Source organism: Geotrypetes seraphini, chromosome 12, assembly GCF_902459505.1.
Source record: "Geotrypetes seraphini chromosome 12, aGeoSer1.1, whole genome shotgun sequence".
Classification (NCBI taxonomy): Eukaryota; Metazoa; Chordata; class Amphibia; order Gymnophiona; family Dermophiidae; genus Geotrypetes; species Geotrypetes seraphini.
This window is the reverse complement of record NC_047095.1, coordinates 94,725,687-94,747,528: the sequence shown is the minus strand read 5'-3', so window position 1 is coordinate 94,747,528 and position 21,842 is coordinate 94,725,687. Positions and strand designations below refer to the sequence as shown.

General features: G+C 50.8%; 1 protein-coding gene across 10 annotated transcripts in view; it reads left to right on the top strand.

Moving 5' to 3' along the window:
- PDE4DIP (phosphodiesterase 4D interacting protein) overlaps positions 1–21,842 on the top strand; it is a 533,445-nt gene that overhangs the window by 242,049 nt on the left and 269,554 nt on the right. For all 10 annotated transcript variants that reach the window (XR_004536642.1, XM_033916500.1, XM_033916501.1 and 7 more), the window contains one exon: positions 12,569–12,778. Coding sequence is in view for 9 of the 10 variants with exons in the window: in XM_033916500.1 (XP_033772391.1) it covers positions 12,569–12,778 (210 nt within the window). In the remaining variant the exon portion in view is untranslated. The remainder of the gene's footprint in view (positions 1–12,568; positions 12,779–21,842) is intronic.

Here is a 21,842-nt window from a genome sequence, read left to right as displayed (position 1 = left end):
TCCTAGTGGAGTCGGCGCTTAAGAAGTCTCAACCTTCCAGGGTGTCTGCAGCGGTCCCGCCGGGGAGGGAAGGACGGACCCTTGACAAATTTGGTCGTCGCCTCTACGCTAACTCTCAGATGGCGACCAGGGTCTTAAATTATGCATTTTCCTATTCGTCCTTCTTGCGTACCATGGTAAAGGACCTCCCGTCTTTTAGGGAGGTCATACCTGATTCCCATAGGGAGAAGTTCGCCACTTTTATGTCACAGCTGTCGGAATTGCGCTTGTACCTATTCCACGCTGTGTACGACGCCTTTGAGCTCGCCTCGAGGGTATCGGCCTGCGCGGTGGCTATGCGCCGGCTGGCGTGGCTCTGTACTCTCGAGATGGACCCCAACCTGCAGGAGCGTTTGGCGAACTTGCCCTGCGTGGGCTCTGAGCTGTTCGACGACTCCCTGGAGGCGGCAACCAAACGCCTGTCAGAGCAGGAGCGTTCTCTGGCTTCCCTGGTCCGCCCCAAGCCTAAGGCCCCGCAGCCAAAACCTTTTCGGCAGGCCCCGAGAAGATATCCGCAAAAATCTACGCCGGCCTTCTCGAGACCTCCGCCCCGACGTCCACCCCAACAGGGTAGGGGAGGTCAGTCTAAACCCCCAGCGCAAGGAGCGTCCAAGCCCGCTCCGTCCTTTTGACGGGATCTGCGGTTGGGGGCGGGCCACCTCCGCGATATCGCCGGACCCCCTTCCCATCGGAGGTCGACTCAGGTCCTTTTTCCAGGCTTGGACCGAGATTACATCCGACGCATGGGTGCTCCGGACCGTCTCCGAGGGCTATTCACTAAACTTCTTATCACAGCCTCCGGACATGCCGCCCAGAGCTTGCCCGTCCAATCGGAGCCAGTTGCCCCTTCTCCTGGTCGAGGCCAGGGCCTTGTTGAACCTTGTGGAGCCGGTCCCTCCGGACCAGCGAGGTCGGGGGTTTTACTCCCGTTACTTTCTGGTCCCGAAAAAGACGGGGGATTTGCGCCCCATTTTGGACCTCCAGAAGCTCAACAAGTTTCTAGTCCGGGAGAAGTTCCGTATGTTATCGCTGCCGGTTTTGTACCCCCTGTTGGAGGAAGGGGATTGGATGTGCTCCCTGGACTTGAAGGAAGCATATACCCATGTTCCGGTGCATCCCGCTTTTCGCAAGTTCTTACGGTTCCAAGTGGGAGAGTTGCACCTTCTGTATCGGGTCCTTCCCTTTGGTCTGGCGTCGTCCCCTCGGGTGTTCACCAAGTGTATGGTGGTAGTCGCGGCAGCCCTGCGCTCTCGGGGGCTGCAGGTCTTTCCCTACCTGGACGATTGGCTGATCAAGGCCCCGACCAGGGAGGAAGTTATCTTAGCGACCCAACAGACTATCATCTTACTTCAACGACTAGGGTTCGAAGTGAACTTTCCCAAGTCTCAGTTGTGCCCGGCTCAGTCTCTACAGTTTATCGGCGCCGTGCTGGACACGGTTCGCCTCCGCTCTTTCCTCCCCCCTCCTCGGAGGGAGGCCTTGCTTCGGTTAGGTCGACAAGTGTTGAAACTATCCGTGGTGTCGGCTCAGCGTATGATGATCCTTCTGGGTCACATGGCATCGACGGTCCACGTCACTTCTTTCGCTCGCTTGCATCTGAGGCTTCCTCAGTGGACTCTGGCCTCTCAATGGCGACAGGATCGCGACCCAGTCTCTTGTCTGATAGCAGTGACTCCCTCTTTGAGACGCTCGCTCCGTTGGTGGACCGACTCTTCCAATCTTTAAGGGGGTTTGCTGTTTCTCATTTCTCCATGTCGCAAGGTCCTGACCACGGACTCCTCTGAGTACGCGTGGGGAGCACATCTCGACGGTCTGCGAACGCAGGGCCTATGGTCGGCCGAGGACCGTCTTTGTCACATCAATGTGTTGGAGCTTCGTGCCATTTTTCTGGCTGCACGAGCTTTCTGCCACCTACTGCACGATCAAGTAGTGCTCGTGCGGACGGACAACCAGGTGGCAATGTATTATGTGAACAAACAAGGGGGGACGGGCTCTTGGCCTTTGTGCCAGGAGGCCCTGCGCCTTTGGGACTGGGCCGTCTCCCAGAACATATTCCTGCGTGCGGTTTACATCCAGGGAGAGAAGAACTGTCTGGCAGACAAACTCAGTCGTCTTCTCCAGCCGCACGAGTGGTCGCTGAACGCCCGGGTGCTACGTGAGGTCTTCGACCGCTGGGGGACTCCTCAGGTGGATCTGTTTGCCTCCCCGGAGACTCACAAACTACCCCTCTACTGTTCTCGGATGTACTCCCGGGACCGTCTCGAGGCCGATGCCTTCCTTCTCGATTGGGGGGGGAGGTTCCTTTATGCGTTCCCTCCTTTTCCTCTGATTTTGAGAACGCTAGTACATCTCAAATCGAACAGGGCCACTATGATTCTCATTGCGCCTCGTTGGCCCAGACAGCACTGGTTCTCCCTGCTCCTTCAACTCAGTGTCAGGGAACCTCTACTTCTGCCTGTCTTTCCCTCTCTGCTGTCTCAGAGTCGGGGTTCGCTGTTGCATCCCAATCTGCAGTCTTTACATCTGACCGCTTGGTTCCTTTCCCCCTTACTTCAGTCCCTGTTTCTCAGTCGGTGAGGGAGATTTTGGAAGCCTCGCGCAAGGTCTCGACTCGGCTTTGTTATTCTCAGAAATGGACCAGATTTTCATCCTGGTGTTCCTCGAACAAGCTGGACCCGAGTTCAGTTCCCGTGTCTTCGGTGCTGGAATATTTGTTGCATCTGTCTCAGTCTGGACTGAAGACGACTTCCATTCGGGTGCATCTCAGTGCCATTGCGGCGTTCCATCGCCATCTCGAGGGTCGATCTCTCTCTCTTCATCCTCTGGTAACTCGTTTCATGAGGGGTCTCAGGAATGTCCATCCTCCTCTGAAACCTCCTCCTGTAGTTTGGGATCTTAATATGGTCTTAGCTCAATTAATGAAACCTCCTTTTGAGCCTCTTGTTAAATCTCATCTTAAGTTTCTCACTTGGAAAGTGATATTTTTGATTGCGCTCACTTCCGCTCGTCGGATTAGTGAGCTGCAGGCTTTGGTTGCGGATCCACCTTTTACTGTGTTCCATCATGACAAGGTGGTTCTTCGCACCCATCCTAAATTTTTGCCTAAGGTTGTGTCTGATTTCCACCTCAATCAGTCCATTGTTCTTCCGGTATTCTTCCCGAAGCCCCACTCTCATCCTGGTGAGGCGGCGCTTCACACGCTTGACTGTAAGAGGGCGTTGGCCTTTTATCTCCAACGTACCAAGTCTCAGCGGAAGGTTCCTCAATTGTTTTTGTCCTTTGATCCTAATCGGTTGGGACACCCTGTTTCCAAGCGCACCTTGTCCAACTGGTTGGCCGCTTGTATTTCTTTTTGCTACGCTCAGGCGGGTCTCACGCTCCATGGTCGAGTCACGGGGCATAAGGTCCGGGCGATGGCAGCTTCAGTTGCTTTCCTCCGGTCTACTCCTGTGGAGGACATTTGTAAAGCTGCCACTTGGTCTTCGGTTCATACGTTCACCTCCCACTACTGTCTGGACACTTTGTCCAGAAGCGACGGCCGGTTTAGCCAGTCGGTGTTACGTAACCTGTTTTCCTAATTTGCCATCCTCCCACCTGCCCTTTTTCTTGGTTGGCTTGGAGGTCACCCACATGTGAGAATATCATGCCTGCTTGTCCTGGGATAAAGCACAGTTACTTACCGTAACAGGTGTTATCCAGGGACAGCAGGCATATATTCTCACAACCCGCCCACCTCCCCGGGGATGGCTTTCTTTGCTTGATATGGAACTGAGGACCACGAGGTGGGGATGCGCCCTCTAGTGGGCAGGAAGGCTAGCACATGCGTGGTGCAGTGTGCAAACTTGAAACTTCAATCAAGTTTGCTTGAAAAGCTGTCCGCGCGGGGCTCCGTAGATGACGTCACCCACATGTGAGAATATATGCCTGCTGTCCCTGGATAACACCTGTTACGGTAAGTAACTGTGCTTTCTCTACATTACTCTTCCTTTGTGGGTGCTTTTCTTCATGAGTTACCTTCACTGGTTCCAGTTCCATTTCAGTTCTTTCTTGCACTGCAAAGCTCTAATGGAGCAAAAGGATTCTGGAGATGCAACTGTGAAGGTAGATGTTTCTGTGTCACATGTCTCGTCTACCTAACCCTGCTGTGAGCCATTTATTCCTTGATTGCATTACTCTCTGAGGCAGTGGTGATAAATTGGTATGATTCTGTGGAGTGATGGAAGCTGCATCCAATTCCTGCTTAAAATTACTGAGCTCCTCCTTAATACTAGAAAGTTGAAGACAGATGGGGCAAGCCCTAAATCTCCAGATGGTTCACCTTGGAACTAAAGCACCACAATGATTGCACTGAATAAAAGTCATTATCCCAGGAGAAGCAGGCAGGTATTCTCACTAGTGGGTGATGTCATCCGACAGAGCCCCGATACGGACATCTTGCAAGCATGTCTTGCTTGAAGAAACTCAGAAGTTTCGAGATGCCCGCACCGCGCATGCGCCAGTGCCTTCCCGCCCGATGTACCGGGCGTGTCTCCTCAGTTCTTTTCTTTCCGCGGAGCTGAGAAGTTTCTCTTCATTCTGCGCTGACTGAATTTCAGTATATTTGCCTTCTTTATACCGCGTTTTTTGTTTCTTTGAATTTATTTAATTTTAATTTATATTTTCTAAAAAAAAAAAAAAAAAAGTTAAAATTATTTCTTCCGGCGGTTCGGCCGGGCCGGCCTCGTGGCTATGGCCTAGCGCCTTCGACCTTGCAGCGTCGATTTTCCGGCCTATGTCCCGGCCAATCACCGGCTTTAAGAAGTGCAGCAAGTGCCAGCGTGCGATTTCGTTGACGGACCCGCATCGACGCTGTCTTCAGTGTCTTGGTCCAGAACACGTTCCGAAATCGTGCCGGCCTTGTTCCACGCTCACTGCGCGCTCGTTTAAACGGTGCTGCTTGCTCTGGAAGTCGATGTTTAAGATGGAGACTGCCAAGGACCTGTCTGCTTCAACTTCTGCTGAGGTTTCGCCGGTCCGTTCGAAACCTGCATCAATGACTCCTGCATCGGGCATTGTGAAGCCGGCATCGTTCACACCGACTTCAGCATAGAGTTCGACACCGGTGCCTGCCTCCGTCTCCTCGGTTCAGGTACCGCCTTCCACTGTCCCTCCGGTGGTCATCAAAGTGCATAAAGCTAGTAAGCAGAAGCACTTGGCCACAAAGGAGCGCGAAGACCGTGCTGGAGGACCCCCTTTCGGTGCGGATCCCTCCATATCGGCTTCGCTGCGATCCCTACTGGAAGCTCAGTTTGTCGAGCTTATGCAGTCTATGGGACCCCGGCTTATCGCCTCTATTCAGGGTGACCTCCCGGTCCCGGGGGGCGGACCGCCCCCTCCCCCTCCTCCTCGTCGTTCGATCTCACTGCTCGACGAAGAGGATCGGCGGAGGGCGGCGGAAACCTCCAGGCGAGCTTCCCTTGGTGATATGCCGCCTTTAGAGCCCATCACTCCTCCGCGACATCAGGGTACTAGGTCGGCCCCGGATAATCGGAGTCCTGGGCATACTGCATCGCAGGAAGAGTTCTTCCGCACTCCATACCAGACCTGGGTGGCGCTGCGTGAGTCCGCATCTTTGCCGCCTCTGCGATCCACTGCATCTAGTCCTATCCATTCCTTAGAGGCTTCGGGGGATCGTGCGATGCATAGAAGATCTCGTTCCCCATCCCGTCACCGGGAGGGGCATCGTTCTCGACATTCCTCTCGACATTCCTCACGTCATTCAGAAGTGTCTCCACAAAAGAAGATACAGCGTCTGGGATACTCCTCGTCGGATTTATCCCCGCCTGAGGGACCGGAGTATGAGGAACCGTCTACCTCCTATTCTCCGTGCCGCTCCCAGCTCTCCCTGGACCCGGAGGCTTCCACTTCTTCTAGTCCGTCTCGCCGGCCGGCGCTGGTGGACCAACTGTCCTTTTCCTCCTTCCTCCGACAAATGGCGGATGACTTGGACGTGACTTTGGACACTGGTTCTCGATATTCTAAAGAGTATCTGGACACCATGCATTTGCCTCACCCTCCGGCGGAGACACTCCGGCTTCCTCTGCATAAACTGCTGGACCAGACTTTCATGCGTTGTTTTGAGACACCGTATTCCATCCCTGCAGTTCCCAGTAAGTTGGATGCTCGATACCGCATCGTCCACCACAAGGGGTTCGAGGGAGCACAACTATCTCATCAGTCCCTTCTGGTCGAGTCCTCCCTCAAGCGATCTCATCCCTCCCAAGTCTACGCCTCAATACCACCGGGCCGAGAAGGGAGAACGATGGATAAGTTTGGTAGACGCATCTACCAGAACTCGATGATGGCGACTCGAGTGCTCAATTACAATTTCTTCTTCTCTTCATATTTGGATTTCTTCTTGCCGGTGCTCCGCAATTTCATCCCTTTCATCGATGCTCAGGCTCGATTCGAGTTTGAAGAGGTGGTGGCGACCCTTTCCCAGTTACGCCTGCAGCTGATGCAATCCTCCTACGATGCCTTCGAGCTCTCGGCACGCGCTGCGGCCTGTTCGGTCGCCATGCGTCGCCTGGCATGGCTTCGTACCATTGATATGGATCCGAACCTCCAAGACAGACTTGCAAATGTGCCTTGTGCGGGGGCGGATCTGTTCGATGAGTCTATCGAGACTGTTACTAAGAAGCTTTCGGATCATGAGAAGTCCTTCCAGTCTATCCTGCGGCCTAAACCCAAGCCTCAACAGTCTCGTCCCTCTAGGCCGCCTTTGATTTACCAGCGGCGGTATCAGCCGAGGCAGGCTCCTCCTGCGAGACAACCTGCGAAGAGACAGCCTCCACAGAAGCCTCAGCAGAAGCCTCAGATGCCGGCTGCACCCAAGGCTACTCAGCCTTTTTGGCTCTATCCCAGGGAGCATAACCAACCTCGTTCTGTCTCCCCCCGTTTTTCCCATTGGGGGTCGTCTCCATCATTTTTGTCATCGATGGGAGACCATCACCACGGACCTTTGGGTCCTTACCATCGTAAGAGAGGGATACTCTCTTCATTTCCAACGGGTCCCTCCGGACCACCCGCCAAAAGAGTATCCTTCAAACTTGACGCAGACCGCTCTTCTCCTTCAGGAGGCTCAGGCTCTGCTTCGGCTTCGGGCCGTCGAGCCGGTTCCTTTCGATCAGCAAAACCGAGAGTTTTACTCACGGTACTTCCTTGTCCCGAAGAAGACGGGCGATCTGCGTCCCATTTTGGACCTTCGAGTCCTCAACAAGTTTTTGGTCAAGGAGCGGTTCCGTATGCTGACCCATGCTTCTCTCTATCCCCTCCTCGAGCAGAACGATTGGTTATGCTCTCTGGATCTCAAGGAGGCCTACACTCACATCCCCATTCATCCGGCCTCCCGCAAGTTCCTCAGATTTCGGGTGGGACATCTGCATCTGCAGTATCGAGTGCTTCCATTCGGCCTTTCATCGTCTCCCAGAGTCTTCACGAAGTGTCTGGTGGTGGTGGCCGCTGCACTCCGGAACATGGGTCTTCAGGTGTTTCCATACCTCGACGACTGGCTCATCAAGGCCCCGTCAGCTCCAGAGGTCATTTCGGCGACCTTGACTACCATTTGTTTCCTGCAAAGCTTGGGCTTCGAGATCAACTTTCCCAAGTCACATCTTCAGCCCACCCAGTCTCTCCCCTTTATCGGGGCGGTCCTAGATACCATTCAACTTCGAGCATTCCTTCCTCCTCAACGCATGGATGCTCTCCTTCTACTCTGCCAGTCAGTGTCTTCTCGCCAATCCATCTCGGCGAGACACATGATGGTCCTCTTGGGCCACATGGCATCTACAGTTCATGTGACGCCTTTTGCCAGACTACATCTCAGAATTCCTCAATGGACCCTGGCATCTCAGTGGACTCAGGTGTCCGACCCGTTATCCTGTCACATTGTAGTCACTCCTGCTCTACGGCAGTCGCTTCTCTGGTGGATGACCTCTTCGAATCTATCCAGAGGTTTGCTGTTTCACACTCCTCCACACCAGAAAGTTCTCACGACCGATTCTTCGAACTATGCCTGGGGGGCTCATCTGGATGGTCTTCGCACTCAGGGGTTCTGGACCAGTGCGGAACGACTCCATCAAATAAATCTTCTGGAGCTCAGAGCCATCTTCAATGCTCTCCAAGCTTTTCAGCATCTGCTTCACGACATGGTGGTCCTTATTCGCACAGACAATCAGGTCGCCATGTATTATGTCAACAAACAAGGGGGCACGGGCTCGGCCCCTCTTTGCCAGGAAGCTCTTCGAGTCTGGGATTGGGCTGTTCGCCACAACGCCTTCCTCAAAGCTGTCTACATTCAGGGGAAGGACAACGTCTTGGCAGACAAGTTGAGTCGTCTTCTCCAGCCTCACGAATGGACGCTCCATTCCGACCCCCTTCATCAGATCTTTGCACAGTGGGGGACGCCTCAGATAGACCTCTTTGCAGCCCCCCACAACTTCAAACTGCCTCAGTTTTGCTCCAGGATCTACACTCCTCATCGCCTCGAGGCAGATGCCTTTCTACTGGATTGGGGGAATCGCTTCCTGTATGCGTTTCCTCCATTTCCTCTCATCCAAAAGACTCTGGTCAAGTTGAGATCAGACCATGCCACCATGATTCTGATTGCTCCTCGGTGGCCCAGACAACCTTGGTACTCCCTTCTACTTCAACTGAGCAGCAGGGAGCCAGTACTTCTTCCAGTGTTTCCTTCACTACTTACTCAACATCAAGGTTCACTACTTCATCCCAACCTGCAGTCTCTCCACCTGACAGCTTGGTTCCTCTCAACGTAACTCCTCACCAGTTCTCCCAAGCAGTGAGGGAGGTCTTGGAGGCTTCCAGGAAGCCTGCTACCCGACAATGCTATTCCCAAAAGTGGACTAGATTCTCTTCTTGGTGTATTTCCAATGCCACGGAGCCTCAGCGAGCTTCCCTATCCTCTGTGTTGGACTATCTTCTACACCTGTCTCAGTCTGGTCTCAAGTCTACCTCTATACGAGTCCACCTGAGTGCTATTGCGGCTTTCCATCAGCCTCTACATGGGAAACCTTTGTCTGCTCATCCTGTGGTTTCCAGATTTATGAAAGGACTTTTTCATGTCAACCCTCCTATCAAACCTCCTCATGTGGTTTGGGATCTCAATGTTGTCCTGTCTCATCTCATGAAGCCTCCGTTTGAACCTCTCAACAAGGCTCCACTTAAGTATCTCACCTGGAAGGTGGTTTTTCTGGTGGCCCTCACGTCTGCTCGCAGGGTCAGTGAGCTTCAGGCCTTGGTGGCGGACCCACCTTTCACAGTATTCCATCATGAAAAGGTGGTCCTCTGCACTCACCCGAAATTCCTGCCTAAAGTGGTCTCTGAATTTCACCTCAACCAATCCATTGTGCTTCCAGTGTTCTTTCCAAAGCCTCATTCTCATCCTGGAGAATCAGCTCTTCACACTCTGGACTGTAAACGTGCTTTGGATTTCTACTTGGATCGCACCAAACCACACAGAACTGCTCCTCAACTTTTCGTCTCTTTTGATCCAAACAAGTTGGGACGACCTGTATCGAAGCGCACCATCTCCAACTGGATGGCGGTTTGTATCTCTTCCTGCTATGCCCAGGCTGGATTATCCCTTCCTTGTAAGGTCACAGCCCATAAGGTCAGAGCAATGGCAGCCTCTGTTGCCTTCCTCAGATCGACACCGATTGAGGAGATTTGTAAGGCTGCCACTTGGTCCTCGGTTCATACATTCACCTCTCATTATTGTCTGGATACTTTCTCCAGACGGGATGGACAGTTTGGCCAAACAGTGTTACAAAATTTGTTCTCTTAAGTTGCCAACTCTCCCTCCATCCCATTGGGGTTAGCTTGGAGGTCACCCACTAGTGAGAATACCTGCCTGCTTGTCCTGGGATAAAGCAATGTTACTTACCGTAACAGTTGTTATCCAGGGACAGCAGGCAGCTATTCTCACGTCCCACCCACCTCCCCTGGGTTGGCTTCTCAGGCTAGCTACCTGAACTGAGGTGACACGCCCGGTACATCGGGCGGGAAGGCACTTGCGCATGCGCGGTGCAGGCATCTCGAAACTTCTGAGTTTCTTCAAGCAAGACATGCTTGCAAGATGTCCGTATCGGGGCTCTGTCGGATGACATCACCCACTAGTGAGAATAGCTGCCTGCTGTCCCTGGATAACAACTGTTACGGTAAGTAACATTGCTTTTTGATTGGCTGGTATGGGAAGTGACATATATAGATAACAATACTTATCAGTAACAAACCAGGGGTGGGTGGGACAATTAGTCCTTAATTCAGCAGATAACCAAGCAGATGAGAATTATGGATCAAAGAGACCATCACTTTGGCGTACCTTCTTCAGAAGGAACCAATTCTGGATTTTCTCAAAGTTCATTCCACTTGGGATCAGGAAGCTTCTTGGGCTGAGAGTTGTCTTATGCCCCCTCGGTGGATATCTGTAAGGCTTCAGTTTTGTCTTCTCTGCATTTTTGCCTGTTAACCCTACAGACCGGCATAGAACTTGCCCTGTTGTTTTTGTCCTCAGTTTTTTCATGAAGAGTTGGGTTTTTCTATGGTGTCTTTGTCTTAGTTTTTAGAGAGAGTGATGGGAGCAGTGGCATCTGGTTTGTCTGGTTTATCTGGCAAACTGTGGGAGCACTTTTTGGGCTTTCTTCTAGTTGGTATCCAACGGTGTCTCCATTGGAATATGGAGTTTTTGTTGTGTTTTCTAGTTCAGTTTTTAAGATTTTAGTCCTGGCTTGCTTGGCTATTCCTTAGACTTATTGTAGATGGGACTGTACAGCCCACTTGTACTACTACCAAAAGTCTGTGTTTAGTCTCTACCTGCTGGCAGAAGAGCATAAACCATCCGTCTGTGCCGGTCTGGAGGGACTAAAAGAGAGAAATTAGCAGGTAAGAACCTAATTTCTCATTATTCTGTCCTTAGATTTAGTTTTGAGTTATAGTGCAAGTTCTCTTGTTAGCTGCTTTGTAGCAGAAATACTATTGTTCCTGTGCAATGCCTTTTATGCTACAGAGCTCATAGCTTTTTTAGTCTCTGTCTCCATCTGCTGGCTGAAGCACATAACCCATAGTTTTGGACTGGTCTGATTGGACTTGAACAGGTATGACCACATTTTTCTATTTGGTTATTTGTATATTTGTGTGTGTGTGTGTGTGTTGTATACTTCTGAGGAAAGATCTGCCTTGGATGCAGTTTATTATGGGGTTTTTTGTAAATTAAAAAAAAGAAAAAGAAATCATTCAACCTATTCATTATTTTGTAGACTATTTTATCTCCTCTCATCGATCTCTCTTTCCAGGCTGACGCATTCTAATCTATTTAGCCTTTCTTCATAGAGTTCCATTTCATCTTTTTTTTGGTTCCTCTAATCCAGTATGCTGCAGACTTTTTGAAGCCATGGTGGAGGGCATCTGGAAGTGCGTGGACGTCGACACAATGTCACGTGCATCTGTGATGTCATCGCATCAATGTCTTCACATGCGCGGATGTGGGGGTTGCTGGAGAGGAGAGGCGCTGACGCGAGAAGCACATCCTGTAAGCAGTCAGCTGGTGCCTCTCCTCAGATGTCTCACAGAACACTAGTGTGCCATGGCACACAGTTTGCGATACACTGTCCTAAGCTAATCTTGCTTCATTTTCTTCACAGGCAGAAATACATATGCTGGGAAACTGCATGCATGTTTTTACCTTCACAATGTTGAGGGTGGGGGTTAGCAATACACCATGCGCGTGTATCTGCTTTAAAACTTCACTTTTATCCCCTTAGAATGCACCCCATAATTCTGTTCAGCACTGTGTGAAGTGGTATGACCAATTGTGTGAGCTGCTGTGTCCAGAGAGCACATGAAGGAGTAGACTAATGGTTAGAATAATGGACTGATTCCAATTGTCAGCTTTGTTGGCTGTTAAACAGAATCTGAACTGAAACTTCCCAAGAGACTCTACAAAGGAGTTAGTATATTAAGAAATGAAGCTATAATAATAATTTTCAGTTTGCATTTTGTGCTTTTCCAGAATGATATATTTTATTTGTAATTGTTATTTTCCTTTGTTCCTGTGGTCCTTCCTCTTTCATTGTGGACTTGAATTTTGTAAAGTTTGAATGATTTGCTTTTTTCCCTTAAGAAAATAGCATATTTTGCAGTTCTATTCTGTACAAGTTATTGACTTGTTTAATTTGCTAAATTCATAAATAAAAAATTTAAAAAAAGAACAATGGGCTGAGTGAGAACCAGGGAAGCCCAGTTCAAATCCCGCTGTGACTCCTTGTGACTTTTTAGTAAGCCTCTTAAAACGTCCATTACCTCAGATACAATCAGTGAGCCCACTAAAGATAGGGAAAATATATACTGATGTGTATGTAATGCGCCCTGAATAAAGGCATGAGCTAAGTACTGCCTATTTACAGGTAAACATGTTTGCTTTATCTTCCATCAGTAGATTTGAATTAACTAGTATGCTTTTGTGTGTTTTTACCAGATCCCAAAGGAATCTTCATTCATACAGCAGACTGAGCTCTTGGACCTGCAGGATACTTTGATAGGCACCCAACTAGAACTGCAGAAAGGTCAGAGAGCATTACAGAAGAAGGAACACCAACTAGCTGATGCAAAGCGAATTCAGCATTTCCTGGAGGTGGATATTCAGGAAGCACAGCTGCAGAAAGAAACAACGTGGAAACATAATCAGGTACTCTGGTTATATGGAGCAGTTTTAAACTGCTTGAAATTCTTACTGGTATTCAAGATGCAGTACTTGCATAGGAATCGAAGTATTTTAATTCACTCTCAATGGCATTAAAATAACAGATGAAGAAATCACTGTTTGCCGGAGACAAGCAGGGGATATGCAGGCACACTTGTTGGTGAATTCCTCTGACTGAGCCTGAGTTCTGGTGCTCTCCCCTAGCTAGGTAAGCTTTTGAGCTTGCTGGGCAAGTGCAGGAGTCCCTACACCTAGAGCACCTCCTCTCCGCTAGTATTAGTTTCTTCCTTTTTTAGAAAAAACAAAACAGGAGCAACTGGAACTTGCCAAGCAAACATGAGAGAATCTTTTTCCTTAAAAAAAAAAAAAAAAATTAAGATCGGAGAGGAAACAAAAGGAAATACTTCAGTGTTGGAGCTTTCAAAAGCAGCGAACACTGCTTGTCAACAGTGCCAGTTTTTTATTGGCTGGTGCTAGGACCTTGAGGGCACTTTTTTCCTGACAAGAAATACCGCGATGGATGGTGGTTCTCGTACTGCGGTTTTTTGCACTGGAATTTCCAAGAAGAGTAAGCCGCTCACTGTGCTGCTTGCTCCCTCCCCCCAGGGCCCTGCCTCGATACTGCTACTGCAAGGGGAGGGAAGCCAATTGCTGCCGAAACTGTCAGAGAATAAAAAAAACAGCGGAATCGGCAGGCCAATGAAAAAAGCTCCCAGTGCTTTACAACTGCAGTACTCCGCTCTCCAGCAGAATCAACAGCACGAAGCTCAACTTGTGAAGTGGAAGTGGCTTTATTAATTCCTGAGGTTTCAGTGAAGGCTCCCATGAGCTCTGTCTCGGTCTCGCGGTCCTTTCCTGATCTTAATCGGAAGACTTCATCCTCAACTTCAGGTATTATTTCAAAACATACTAAAGGCCACTCTAAGTCAAAAAGGGAGTTTCTCCAACACTTCCCCTTCAAGACACTGTTCTTCAAAGCGTCTCCCTCTCCCTCCTTGCGCCAGTTCCTCCTCCTCAAAGCTCAGAGTACATCAAGTCCTCCAGGACCTCTAATTGGCAAAAGCCCTTATCAGTGTCCATAGCTTTCAAGTATATGAGGTCCAAAAAGCACCTGGTCATATTAAAAAAGTTAAGACTTCAAAATCTTCATTTAGTGTGCCCCCTGGAAAGGATCATCTCCTTCATTCCATAGTTCGCAAGGTCTATCAAGGTTCTATGCTCTCATCCAAGATCATTGTTCATCAGCTGCAAATTCTGCATTTTCAATGCTCTATTTTGTAACAGCTGAAAGCCGCTTCCCCAGAAACAATACCAAATCTTCTCATTGCCTTGCAAGAATCTACTTACCATTTAATAAAATCCAACTATGATGCCTATGACATAATGTCTCGAACAGCAGCGGTGTCCACAGCTGCTAAATGCACAACATGGCTTTGAGTATCAGATCTTAGAGAGGACCTTCACGATAGACTAGCAGATGTTCCCTGCTTGGTTGACAGTCTTTTTTGGTGAAAAGGTGCAAGCCACAATTTCACAACTTAAGGAAGATTCGTCAACTAGTAGGGAACTCTCGGCACATCCTTCAGAACAACCCCAACAGTTTCAACACCCTTCCTCTTCATTTTCTTATTGAAGAGCATACCATCAACAGTTTTTTCTGTCGTATTATCCGCGATGCAGATTTGCTACTTATAATCGGTCTGCCCTATAAAGATCACAGCCTCTTATGCTCCGAAACAGCATACAAGGGACCAGAAGCAATCATCTACATCTCAACTTCCATCTCTTAAGCTGCCTACTAATTTTTGACCATCTGGGGAGGCGGCTAATTCCCTGCTTTTTGGCCTGGCAGGCCATCACGATAGACAAATGGGTCCTTTACACAGTTTCTCAGGGAAACTTCCTTGATTTTCTTCCCCACACTACACCTTCGCAACCACCCCTCCCATCCACGGTACCACGTCAACACATTCTGCAACTTTCATCAGAAGTCTCCCTTCTACTGCACAGCAATGCTATCGAAGAAGTTCCAGATTCCCAGACGAACCAGGGATTCTATTCAAAATTTTTCCTCATTCCCCAAAAGACACAAGGTCTTTGGCCCATTCTCGAACTCAGACCACTCAACACCTGCCTCAAGAAAGAAAAGTTCAGAACGATTTCTCTTCTTTTAAACAATACAATTGGTTAGCCACCCTAGACCTCAAGGATGCATGCACTCGCATTCCTATTATCTGTCCCACTGGCATTTCCTTCACTTCAAATTCCTCAATCAGCATTTTCAATACAAACTTCTTCCCTTTACCTTTTCTTCAATGCCACAAGTCTTCATGAAGTGCCTAGCTGTGGTGGCGGCGCACCTCCAAAAACACCACCACATGGTATTTCCTTACCTAGATGATTGGCTCTTAGTAACGCATTCCATAGACCAGTTGTTGCTCAACATCCAAACCACAGTTCTAACCCTACAATCACTGGTATTCATAATCAACTTCCAAAAATCCAACCTTGCTTCAGCACACTCCCTCACGTTCATCGGAGCTTATTTTAAACATAGGCCCTTATCTTTAGAAAGACATCATTAGTCGGGCGGACCACTTAAGATGATCTTCTACCTTGTCAGCTTGCACCATTCTACACCTTTTAGGGCATATGGCAGCCTCGATTTCTCTAGTACCGCAAGCAAGACACCACATGAGACCCCTGCAGTGGCACCTCAAATTGCATTGGAATCAACAATTTCATTTCCTCATCAGGATGGTTCCTCTGCTTGTAAAGATTCAAGATTCCTTCCTTTGGTGGATTCGTTCTCCTTCCCTACAGGATGGCTGCCATTCCAACTTCCGCCGCCTCTTATCACTATAATGATAGATGCTTCCAACTAGGGTTGTGGAGCGCACCTCGACCTCCTGCAGACTCGGGGTCAGTGGACAAGAAACGAATGATCCCTACATATCAACCACTTGGAACTGCTTGTGGTATGTTATGCTCTGAAAGCCTTCCGTTCTTGGATTTACAACAAATGTATTCTTATTCAAACAGACAATTAAGTAATAATATTCTACATTAACAAATAGGGAGGTTCAGTATCTCTCCCACTGTGCAGAGAAACATATCGTCTGTGGGGACCTGTGCTCTGACACTTTGGGTCTATCTATAAGCGGTATATATTCCAGGAGAACACAATATCCTCGCGGACTCCTTCATCAGGAAACTCGACTCATGAGTAGACTCTCGATCCTTACATCCTGCAGCAAATAGTCCTACACTGGAGAACACCCACAGTAGATCTTTGCTTCTCCAGAAAATGCCAAATGTAACACTTTTTGCTCTCTTCATCCAGCTTCTCAAGCAAGAGATGCTTTCTCCATTCATTGGTGGCACAACCTTCTTTATGTCTTCCTGCCATTTCCTCTCATTTCCATATCATACTCATTGCTCCCTAATGGTCCAGATAAATCTGGTATCCACTCCTGCTGGACTTTCTGGATGCTCCCCCAATTCCCTCGGGGGACCATCCCTCCATTCTCTTTCAGCAGAACGGTCAATTACTACATTCCATTATCCCAGGACAAGCAGGCAGCATATTCTCTACATGTGGGTGACGTCATCCACGGAGCCCCGACGCGGACAGCTTTTCAAGCAAACTTGATTGAAGATTTCAAGCTTGCTAGTGCTGCACCATGCATGTGTGTGCCTTCCTGCTCCACTAGAGAGTGCATCCCCTCCTCGTGGTCTTCAGTTCTTAGTTTTTCTCGGAGCCAGAAAGCCCTGTTGTTTTTTCTCTCCGTGTCTAAGTGCCTTTCTAGCACCGCGGCTTCTTTGTTTTCTTGCGGGAGTCGCTGTGCACCTTTTCTCTTTGTGTTTTTGCAAACTTTTGTGTGTTTTTTTGATTCGATTTGGCATTCAGGGGCTCCCGGGTTGCCGTGGCCGCTTGGCCTCAACCGGCCGCGGCCTGTCTGTTTCCTTATGTCCCGGCCTCTTACCGGGTTTAAAAAGTGCTCGCAGTGCGGTCAGCTGCTGTCAATCACCGACCCGCACCGCTGATGCATCCTGTGCCTAGGGGCTGATCATCCGACCGACTCTTGCCCCAGGTGTGCAACTTTCCAATCGCATGTCCTGTGTCGTCGTCGGGCCCATATGGCGGAACTTTTTGTGGTGGAGCCGGCCTTGGTTTCGGCCCCGGCCTCGAAGACCTCGGCCCCGAGTAAGCTGCTCTCGGCTTTGAAGGGATTGACCTCGACCTTGGCTCCGGGTAAGTCCCCTCTTCAGGTTTGGTGCCGGCGAAGAAGCCAGCCTCGGGGTCTCCTGCTGCCCATGGGGGGAGTGCTATCCCACCGGCCTCGATGAGACCCTCTAAGCCCTCCAAGCGTGCTTCCGCCTCCAGGGAATACTCATCCTCGAGGTCGCCCTCGGTGGAATGCACTGCTGCACAGGACATGCCTAACATGATGTCGGTGCCCGTGTTCCAGGATATGCTCCGGGCTATGATCTCGGAGCTCTCCTCGGCTTTGTCCCACTTACCCCGGCCTTGACTTCACGTGTGGCGAACCAGCCTGAGCCTCGTGTCGAGGCTTCTCGGGGCAGGGTGCGCCAGTCTCGGCGTCTTTCCTCTTCCGATTCTTCGCCTCCGGCCTCGAGGTGTTCTTCGCCTTCGGGGCGTCTGAGGTCGAAGTGCCGGTCAGGGCGTGCCTCGACCCTGTCTTGCCGCTTGCTGAAGCGGCAAGAGGACGGTCCCCGGGTGGTCGCGCGGCCGGGGCGCTCCGGGTTTCGGAGTTGACTTTGTCCAACCCCCAGTTGTTCGTCCCCTTTCCGGTCCAAGGCTCCACGCCGGGAGGCCCCAGCTTCGCCTTCTTTTTCCCGGGGTGTGTCTCCTCGGCGCCATCGGGCCTCGGTTCCTCGAACCCCAGGGTCCTCCCTCGGGAGACCTCGAGACTTCAGCCGTCCTCGACCCCGCCCCGTTCTCTTAGTGGAGCGTCGTGGGGCTCGGGTCGGGGGGACACGGATATGCCGCTTCATTACTCTCGGGAGGCTTCTCCCTCCTTTTCGGCGGCGCTTTGTTCTCGCTCGACCACCTCCATTGAGGGCTGGTCGGACAGTCGCCCCTCTTCCTTTACGAGGTTCGTCCAGGACCTGGGGAAGGCGCTCCATCTTGATCTTCAGTCGGACTCCAAATACACCAAGGAGTTTTTGGAAGAAATGGATCTGCCTTGCCCCCCTCCCCCTCGAGAGTCCTTATGGCTCCCTTTGAATCCGATCCTGCGCCAGGCTTTTTTCCGGGACCTTATGCAGTCCCGGCCATCCCGTCCAAGATGGAGTCTCGCTACCGGACCGTCCCTTGCCCAGGGTTTGAGAGGGCACAACTTTCCCATCAGTCTTTGATGGTGGAGTCTTCCTTGAAGAAGTCGCATCCCTCTAGGGCAGTGATTCCCAACCCTGTCCTGGAGGAACACCAGGCCAATCGGGTTTTCAGGCTAGCCCTAATGAATATGCATGAGAGAGATTTGCATATGATGGAAGTGATAGGCATGCAAATTTGCTTCATGCATATTCATTAGGGCTAGCCTGAAAACCCAATTGGCCTGGTGTTGGGAACCACTGCTCTAGGGTGTCCGCGGCTGTCCCGCCCGGCCGGGAAGGGAGGACGATGGATAAGTTTGAAGGCGACTCTACCAAAACTCCATGATGGCTAACCATGAATTATAATTTTATATTCACGTCTTACCTCAAGGTTCTGGTCAAATCCTTGCCCGCCTTTCAGGAGGACTTGCCCGCCTCGAGCCTTGGGGAGTTTCAACAGCTGGTGGACTTTCTGTTGCAGCTTCATCTGCACATGTTTCATGCAGCTTATGATGCTTTCGAGCTTTCCTCGAGGGTCTCCGCCTTTGCGGTTGCCATGCGACGGTTGGCATGGCTCCGGATCGTGGATATGGACCCTAACCTTCAGGATCGCTTGGCAAACCTTCCGTTTGGGCAATGAACTCTCGATGACTCGATTGAGGCGGCCACGAAACGCCTCTCCGAGCACGAGCGTTCTTTTGCATCCTTGGTGCGGTCTAAGCCAAAGCCCACTCCTCCCAAGGCCTATCGGTTGCCACCTCGGCGGTATCCGCAGAAGTCCACACCTGCTTTTTCTCGTCCTCCTCGGCGCCAGCAACAATGGCGAGTTCCTCCAAGCCTCAGACCACGGCTGTGGCTAAGCCCGCGCTGTCCTTTTGACGGACTGGACGGGAGGGGGCTGGCCTCCTCTGCGCTAGGTCCCGCTCCTCTCCCGATTGGGGTCCGACTCCGCGCTTTTTCACCGGTCTGGGAAAGCATCACCTCGGACGCTTGGGTCCTCTCGGTGATCAGAGAGAGATATTCTCTAAACTTCAGGGAGTTACCGCCGGACTGTCCTCCCGGCGTGTCTCCTTCCATCCGAGTGCAGCTTCCGCTGCTTCTTCTGGAGGCTCGGGCCCTTCTTCGCCTTCGGGTGGTGGAGGTTCCCCCTTGTCAGCGGGGGCGGGGGTTTTACTCCCGCTATTTCCTGGTCCCCAAAAAGACCAGGGACCTCCGGCCTATACTAGACCTCAGGAAACTGAACAAGTTTCTTGTTCAAGAGAGGTTCTGGATGCTGTCACTCCCTGTTCCGCCACTAATTTCTGACAAATGGGATGATCAGTGACACTCAAAACAGCACACAGACAATATAAAAGCATAAACAATAACCCTTTATTATATAAGAATAAAAATAGCATCACCTTGACCCCATACAACGACCATCTTCACAATTGGGAATACTGGCAATTGATAGGTGGGTGGACCAAAGGACTGTCCCTTTAGACATCTTGGATTCTCCCTCCAGACGTCATGGATTCTAATTCTAGGAGCAGCGTCCCGTCCTTATAAAGGGTGAAATCTGCTGAGTTCAAAAGCATAAACCGCAGGTGCTGGTCTTTTGTTCTGTGTTTTGACAACACCCAGGTCAGGATGTCAGAAGGAGGTGTTGCAGAAAACCGGCTTCTCATCTGGTTTCATTCTCCCTTTGATGTGATGTGGGCAACACTCAGGTCAAGGAGGTCAGAATGTCAGCTAAACAGACTTGTGGATTCATGTCAGTAGTATGCTGAGTTTCAGTTACCCCCCTGGCCAGTCCCTTTGATGTTGTTTGGGCAACACTTAGGTCAAGGAGGTCAGAATGACAGATTTACAAGGAGGTGTTGAAGAAATCAGCTTCCCATCCTTTTGATGCGGTTTGGGCAACTCCCAGGTCAAAAAGGTCAAGATAGCAGATACTTGTTGTGGAAACTTTTGATGTTGTCTTGGCAACACCCAGATCAGATAAGCAGACTTGAGGAGCCATATTACGTAATTTCAATTACCCCCTGGTCATGGGCATAACACTCCCCGACTTGTATCCCTTGCTGGACGAGGGGGACTGGTTGTGTTCCCTCGATCTGAAGGAAGCTTACACTCATGTCCCAGCGCATCCAGCTTGTCGCCAGTTCCTTCGTTTTCAGGTGGGGGACCTGCATCTTCAATACCGGGTTCTCCCTTTCAGGCTTGCTTCGTCCCCTCGAGTCTTCACGAAGTGTCTCGTGGTGGTGGCTGCGGCCCTCCGGTCCCAGGGGCTCCAAGTCTTTCCGTACCTCGACGACTGGCTGATCAAAGCCCCGTCGAGGGTGGGGTTTTTTTCAGCAACCCGTCGGACTATTATATTCCTTCAAAGTCTGGGGTTCGAGGTAAACTTCCCGAAGTATCAGCTGTGCCCCACTTAGTCTCTACAGTTCATCGGGGCCGTGCTGGACACGGTTCGTCTTCGCTCTTTTCTGCCTCCTCCTCCTCGTCAGGCCACTCTGGTTCGGCTGAGCCAGTCGGTTTCCCTGCGGGAGTCGGTCTCAGCCAGGCAGATGATGATTCTGCTGGGTCACATGGCCTCCACCGTCCATGTCACGCCGTTTGCCAGGTTGCACCTTCGGGTTCCTCAGTGGACCTTGGCATCTCAATGGCGGCGGGATCAGGATCCCGCTTCCCAGCACATTGCGGTGACTCCTTCCTTGAGACGCTCGCTCCGTTGGTGGACCAACTCTTCCAATCTTTCCAGAGGGTTTCTCTTTCTCACGCCTCTGCATCACAAGGTCCTGACGATGGACTCCTCGGCGTATTCCTGGGGGGCTCACCTTGAAGGTCTACGGACTCAGGGCCTTTGGTCCAGTGCAGATCGTCGTTGTCACATCAATCTGCTCGAACTTTGGGCTATCTACCTTGACCTGGTCGCTTTTCGTCATCTGCTTCAGGGTGGTCCTGGTGCGCACGGACAACCAGGTGGCGATGTATTACGTCAACAAGCAGGGGGGCACGGGGTCCCTATCTCTCTGCAAGGAGGCTCTTCGCCTTTGGGATTGGGCGTTCCGCCACAACATCTTTCTGCGGTTTATATCCAGAGAGAGCGCAACTGTCTGGCAGTCAAGTTGAGTCGCCTCCTGCAGCCGCATGAATGGTCTCTACATTCTCAGACTCTGCGTCAGGTGTTTGTTTGCTGGGGGACTCCGCAGATCGATCTGTTCACCTCCCCCCTGAATCACAAATTGCCTCACTTCTGCTCGAGGATGTACTCCCCGGACCGTCTCGAGGCGGATGCTTTCCTCTTGGATTGGGAGGGCAGGTTCCTTTATGCGTTCCTTTCCCTCTGACTTTAAAGACGCTTGTGCACCTCAGGTTGGTGCATGCCGACATGATTCTGATCGCTCCTCGGCAGCCGTGGTTCTCCCTGCTTCTACGACTCAGTGTCCGGAAACCTCTACTTCTGCCTGTTTTTCCTTCTCTGCTGTCTCAGAGTCAGGGTTCACTGCTGCATCCCAATCTGCAGTCTCTTCATCTAACGGCTTGGTTCCTTTCTAACTGACCCCTTCTCTTGGGTTATCTCAGTCAGTGCAGGATGTCCTTGAGGCTTCTCGGCAGGCTTCTACGAGGCAGTGCTATTCTCAGAAGTGGACTCGTTTTGCCACATGGTGTGCTTCGCAGCGGGTGGATCCTTTGTCTGCTTCATTGTCCTCGGTTTTGGACTATT